This window comes from Misgurnus anguillicaudatus, chromosome 5 (assembly GCF_027580225.2).
Source record: "Misgurnus anguillicaudatus chromosome 5, ASM2758022v2, whole genome shotgun sequence".
NCBI classification, from domain to species: Eukaryota; Metazoa; Chordata; class Actinopteri; order Cypriniformes; family Cobitidae; genus Misgurnus; species Misgurnus anguillicaudatus.
The window spans coordinates 7,262,347-7,268,866 of NC_073341.2; the positions used below are offsets into that span (position 1 = coordinate 7,262,347).

General features: G+C 38.5%; 1 protein-coding gene across 4 annotated transcripts in view; it reads right to left on the reverse strand.

Moving 5' to 3' along the window:
- bsna (bassoon presynaptic cytomatrix protein a) overlaps window positions 1-5,935 on the reverse strand; it is a 70,582-nt gene extending 64,647 nt beyond the window's left edge. For all 4 annotated transcript variants that reach the window (XM_055168126.2, XM_055168127.2, XM_055168129.2 and 1 more), the window contains exon 1: window positions 5,633-5,935. In XM_055168126.2, the coding sequence (XP_055024101.2) occupies window positions 5,633-5,775 (143 nt within the window). In that variant the 5' untranslated portion in view covers window positions 5,776-5,935. The remainder of the gene's footprint in view (window positions 1-5,632) is intronic.
- Between the last annotated feature and the right edge of the window lie 585 nt (window positions 5,936-6,520).

The window sequence follows — 6,520 nt, forward strand, 5'->3', positions numbered from 1 at the left end:
TTTTCTCTTTGTCTTGGGTTGTTTAATTACCATTAATGACACAGACGGTTAATTGAGTAGGTTAATTGAGGTTCCTCTTTAAGACCAAATAATCACAGACTGGTTTCTGACTGTAATCTATACATACACTTAAGACCAGGGCCGGCTTCAAGGGGGGGGGCATTCGCAGGCCGTGCCCCCCCAAACAGGTTGTTGTGCCCCCTACACAGTTTTTTATTAATTTAATATATATCAAGAATAATTTAAATAAATTAAACATTGAATGTTTCATGACTTTTATTGTAATCAAATAAGGAAAATATAGTTGATATATGTTTTCTTTAATTAAAATAGACCAGTTTCTCTGATTGGTCTATTTCTCGTCTTTAGAATATTTGTGACTTAATACTAGCAACGTGTTTTTTCGCGGCATTTTATGGATCATGTAAAAAATGGATATTAGAACATTTAGAACGAACCTGCTCTGCTCCATCTGACTTCATGCAAACACAGATTGGTTCAAACCCGGAGATTAGAGGTAGAGGCGGAATTTTCAAATCTACAGGACACTGTTTTAAGGAAGTTTAATGTTCGTACACGCCGGCTTCAGCTTTTTTAAAGCTAAGTTAGCGTTGTTTTAATTTATGTAAGCTTAAATGTGAAGTGTGGCTATAGACCGTTAACAGTATTACGACATGATTATGGTAAAGCGGCTTTTAGGACGTGGTGTATGCTGCGAAATGAAACCCATTCATTTCAATGCTTTGCACCACACAAGGGCGGTTTGTTGTTGCGTCGACAGTCTGTACCAGTTGTATGAGTGTGTGCTTGCACTGTATTTGTTATTTTAAAGCCTTGTTTTTGCAAGTTATTGTTGCTAATTGCGTGCCCCCCGTTGGAAGCCACGTGCCCCCCTGTTAGATATGGTCTGGCACCGGCTCTGCTTAAGACATAAACAAATGTTTTTATTAGAATAAAGAATACTGTGGGGATAATTTTCTTTATATGTGCCCTGTCAATAACAGAAAGATTTTATGTTCGCTTGTTTTTTAAACGCGTCTTTCTCGTGTGTGCACCGTTGAGCGCACTTAAATGCGCGCGCACTATTGAGGGCACTTAAACGCGCGCGTACACAGAGACAAAGGGTGAATCCCAAACAGCGCAGCATAAACGGTCGCTCCACATAAAAATGTTACGTTGTTTTTCATTGCTTTATTCGCCAAATGTATGTTAATGGACTACAGTATGAGATACATTAGCGCAACTCTCTCTAAAGTTTACACATCAAGAGTTTTGATCTTTGATGGGCATACTGTGATGATCACGTTTGGAGCGGACACATTCAACCGCATGTGCCTTTGTGCGTACAGAAAGCTGCTCACTTTATGCACCTATGAAGTTGTTTCGCAATCCGCCACTAAACATTACAAGAATAAGATGGTGATGTGTACGCGTGTATTGCTTTGGGGATATTGTTGTATTAGAGGTAAAAATTATATAAATACTGTTCAGTTTCTTGCACAAACCGATCATTTCGTGTCTTAGGACATTGATTGTCATCACGAGCCGCATGGTTTAATTTGGATTTGTGCATTTTTTTCTATCAGATTTTGTTACCATACACTTGCATTGTACAACTGACAGACTGAAACGGCTGGAGTTAAAAATCTATATTTGTATCATCTTGGATGACCTTGGGTAAGCTGATAATCATAAAAATTTCATTTTAAGATGAACTATCCCTTTAAACATGGAAAAGTCATATTTTCATGATATGTCCCCTTTAAAACCCTAATTCCACTTTCTCTCAAGTAAAATACTGAGAACACTCAGGTTATTTTCATCGGTGCTAAATTTAATCTGGCAAACTCTGACATCTGTTTATTGACTAATAACAATTTAATAATTTACCAGTTTTCTCAGGTTGAGTTTGGATGTCATCCTTAGTAGGTATTAGTTTATCAATTAAAGCACACATTATAGGAATACAAAAATGTAAATTACCCCATAATTTACTCACCTTAATGCCATTCTAGGTGTTCTTTCTTCAGCCGAAACACATTTAGAATTAAATAAAATAATATCCTGCCACTGCCAAGCTTTGTAATGCATTTTATGGTACTCAGTTTTCTGTAGCCCATCCATTATGAAAAAAGGAATCCATACAGGTGGATTAATGTATGTCTTCTGTAGTAAAGTGAAATTATATGTTTGTGAGACAAAACTATTTGTATTCTGAGCATATTTAGCGATTGATATACGTTATGGGCTCATTTTAATTTTTGGGTGAAGTATTCCTCTCTGAACTCTATCTGCATATTTCCACTGGCGAAACATCAGTGGTCTTCAACATCTCAACAAAAGCTTTGAACCGGTTCACAGAACGAAAACAAAAACCAGAAACTATTGATGTTTTGCAAGGAACAGAAACAAAACCAGAAACTTTCAAAAAATATATGTTCAGGAATGGAATCGTTTATTTAAAATAATGGTAACCGGCTAATTCCGTTATTTTTTCAGTTCTTTGACATGATTTCTGTGCAATATGACTAGGTGAAGTTCACTTCCGGTCGTTGTTGACTCATCAGAGAAATGAGAAGCTTGCCACCAGCAAGTAGCCGACTCAAGCCCAAGTCTCTAATGCTCAGTTATAAGAGGGAAATATTGTAGGCTACCAAGTATCTCAAGATGTTTGTTATTTTAATACTACAGTGGTATAACGGATCGCAGTTGATCGGTACAGATCACGACCCACAGTTCGGCTCGCATGCGATTCGCAGATTAATACACAAATTTAAATATAAGGTGAAAGTTGATAATTTGCATGTGTTTCCAAATGTTAACACTTAAGTGATTTTAAACAATTTAACCACAAAAAGTACGCAAAGATTCACATGTGGTTGAATGTGTCTGGTCCAACTCCAATCAAACGTGATTATCCCTATGCCCTTCAAAGATCAGAACTCTTGATGTATAAACTTGAGAGAGAGTTGTGATACTGTGTCTCATACTGTAGTCTATTAAAATACATTTGGCGAATAAAGCACTGAAAAACGACGTAATTTTACTTTATGTGGAGCGACTGTTTATGCTGCATCTTCTTTCCGAAGCGGCGTTAGGAATTCGTCCTCCGTCTGTGTGTGTGCGTGTGTTTAAAGGGACAATAAGTAGGATTTATCCTCATCTAGTGGTGAAATTGTATTTTGCATTCAAACGAATAGTGCTCTCTAGCGCCTCGCTTTTCCAAATGCGTGTTGCACCTACGGTAGCCGTTATGTAATCACTGATCTCCTTGTCCGTTTCAGCTAGACATGTGTTCTGAATGAAAACGTGTTGTGGAAACGCGTTGGTAGGCTAGTGCTTTTTGTCCCTCTCTGCTATTATAGTTTATCAATACGGCGGAACGACATGGAAGCCTCTCTGGAATTACCCGTTCAATGTAAATAAAGAGAAGAAATTCTAAGCTTACAAAGAAAAGTCAGATCACTGGCAGAGGTCATTTGACACCAACGAGGACATATTTATGAATAAAGACATTGATTTTGATTAATAAAACACTTAAAACCCTACTTTTTGTCCCTTTAAGTGCACTCAAAAGTGCATACACGGAGAGATGCATTTCAAAAAGCAAGCAAACAATCTTTCTGTTCTTGACAGGACACATACAAACCAAATGATCTCAAAATACCACAGTATTTTTTTCTAATAAAAACATTTGTTTAAGTTGTTTCCCAATAAACCACAGAAATTGTCCTCGTCTTAATTCATCTATAATGCTGAAACAAATGTAGGCATGTCAGAATTACAGTTATGCCGCTTACATAATGTAGCCTTATTTAATGTTTGATGACAAGATAGAGACTTAAGGAAAACTATGTAGACCAATAATTCAAGTTTAATGTCCTAATGATCAGCCTACTTATTTGTATGTCCCACAGCTGACATGGAACGTTATTAACCGGTTCGGGAACTTAATTGTTTTGTTCTAACTGGTTTAGGAACGTCAATTTGAGGGTTGAACTGAAAACTGGAAACGATAAAATACTGTTTCTGTTCGGAACTAACCAATTGGGGAAAAATCTGGTTCAAAGCCCCAGCTTTTTGCTCAAAATTTGGTATTTTTGAAGAAACCTACCCATAATTGATAGATGATATAAAGAGTCATATACCTAGGATGGCATTTAGGTGAGTAAATTATGGGCTCATTTTCATTTTTGGGTTTCATTCCCTACATCCACTAGCACAGCAATCCATCTGCATGTCTTGATAACTTTAGGCATTGATAACTCTGACTCTCTACTGTAACCCTCTATCAAACTTCAGTTGCCTCTAAAAGGAAAACCTTTTCCAGTGATTTCTCCAATTATTTATCCATTACAAAGACTCCCTTTGATAATACAAGTAAAATATTTTGATTCTCACTCTGCACAATCTTGCACCTTGTGATTGCATGACCCAGGGCAGAGAGCTTTCAACTGTGTTACACCTAATCTCTGGGACTTTTCAGATTTATACTTAATTTAATAATGCTGAATTGATGTTGTTATCTGATTTTTATAAGTGTTTTAAGTTCTGTGTCCTTGAGTGCTTTGAAAGGTGCCTTTTTAAAATACATTATTATTATTATTATTATTAAGCATATGCTTTTCTTAGTTTCTTTTTTTATTGCTTATTGTAAATTGTACCCCTTAGCCTATATCATTAAAACAGACACAAAATGTTTTCCTTCATATGTAAACTCAGTAAACTATTTACCAAAACCCATTTACACTTTGACTCTACATTTTGATACAGTGCCAACTCTAGTACACAAAGTTTTTACAACCCAGCTCTCATTCCAGAGTAAACAATAACTTGTATGAATGTAATAAGTTTTACAAAGACATTCAGGCGCAGTGTCATTTAAACGAAGCGCAACAAAGAAACAAGCACAAACATACGTAAGTGCTGTATGTATCAACGATCATGTTGTTTTGATCCTCATCCTACACCACTGACACACACGACTGAGATATATGAGCTGCTGTGTGAGTATTGCAGTGCTATCAGTTCTCAGCGCAAACGCTTCTCCTCCATCACATGCAGCCATTTGCAGAAGGACGCAAAGCATGTGCGTAAATGCGCATCCTCGTGACTCATGAACACACACACACACACATACGATATGTAACCAACCATACTTTATTATTACAAACGTACAGCTAGAAATAAGTAGACGTGTAATTAAAGGTACGCAATTCATCGCCAAATCTCCAGCAGTTTTACATGACATATATGTCAATATTGAATCTAATATTAAATCTGCGCTTTATACAGTAGTCTGAGTGATAAGAGCACTGGACGCCTGACAGTAAATACATCACATCCTACTTGCTCTCTATCTCTCTTTACTTCCCCGTTTGTCATCATGTGTCTCAGGTGTGTCGATCAGCTTCACATTTTACACAAGCCGTGTCTTTATTTTTTACGCACGGCGGTGAACGCGCACCACACGCGGATGCTGAGCGGAGAGACAGCGTCACACATGGATGCTGAGCATCCTCCGCCTCGCGCAAAAATAAAACAGCCGCACGACCGCTGGTTGTGAATCGTAAATCTCATTGATAAAACCAAGCAAAGCAGTATCAGCGATGAGACAGATGATCTCGCTCACCTGTTCACGCCTCCGCTGGGTTCGGGGGTTCTTCCCGCCCCGGCCGCTGCGCCATTCACGGGCTTCACGAGCTGTCCGGAGGCCGGCGGTGCTGAAAGCAGAACACCCGCCTCACCGCCCTCCATACTCGCCTCGTTACCCATGTTTGAATCGAGCGACCAATCGACTGTGGTCTATGTTTAATATTTGTAAAATACTGAATGAACGCGATGATAGAAATCCGCGTTCAGCGCTGATCTTCATCCGCCATCATCATCTTCATCATCATCTCTCTCCCTCACTCCCTCTCTCTCTGATGCGGATTCAGTGGGAGGAGACAGAGATTCATCAACTACAGTACACACGCATCACGTGTGCTCTATATATAAAATCGTGTATTTATGCATAGCATTTGCTGCTTCTAGCCCTGAATATTTTTCTTTTTTAAACCTGCTCAATGAAAGAGATCCACACACATATTGTGTAACAGACCACAATAATGATGTTGTGGTTGAAAAGCAGGGCAGAAAATCTTCAGAGCTCATATAGTAAAGACTGTAGGGTCAGGGTGTGCCGCCGCTGGCAATCCATCAGAAAACCTTTTAGTCTTGTTCAGCACTATCATTGCACTCATAGCAACCTGATTAGATCAAAACTCAATGTCCTGAGCTCGTACCACTGTAATGCTTTTGCAGAGAAAACATTTGCACATATTTTTTGGAGAATTATTTCTGAACGAAACGGTCTGCATGCAAGTCGACGTTTCCAATATTCAAGTAAAGTGCAGAGTCACTGCACTGCTGGCATTATAACTCATTCCGTTCACAAGCCCAGACTGAGGTGTCAATGTAGCGCACATTTAAAAGATTACATTTGGGCATTTACTGAGTGAAGTGACTGCAGGCTGTA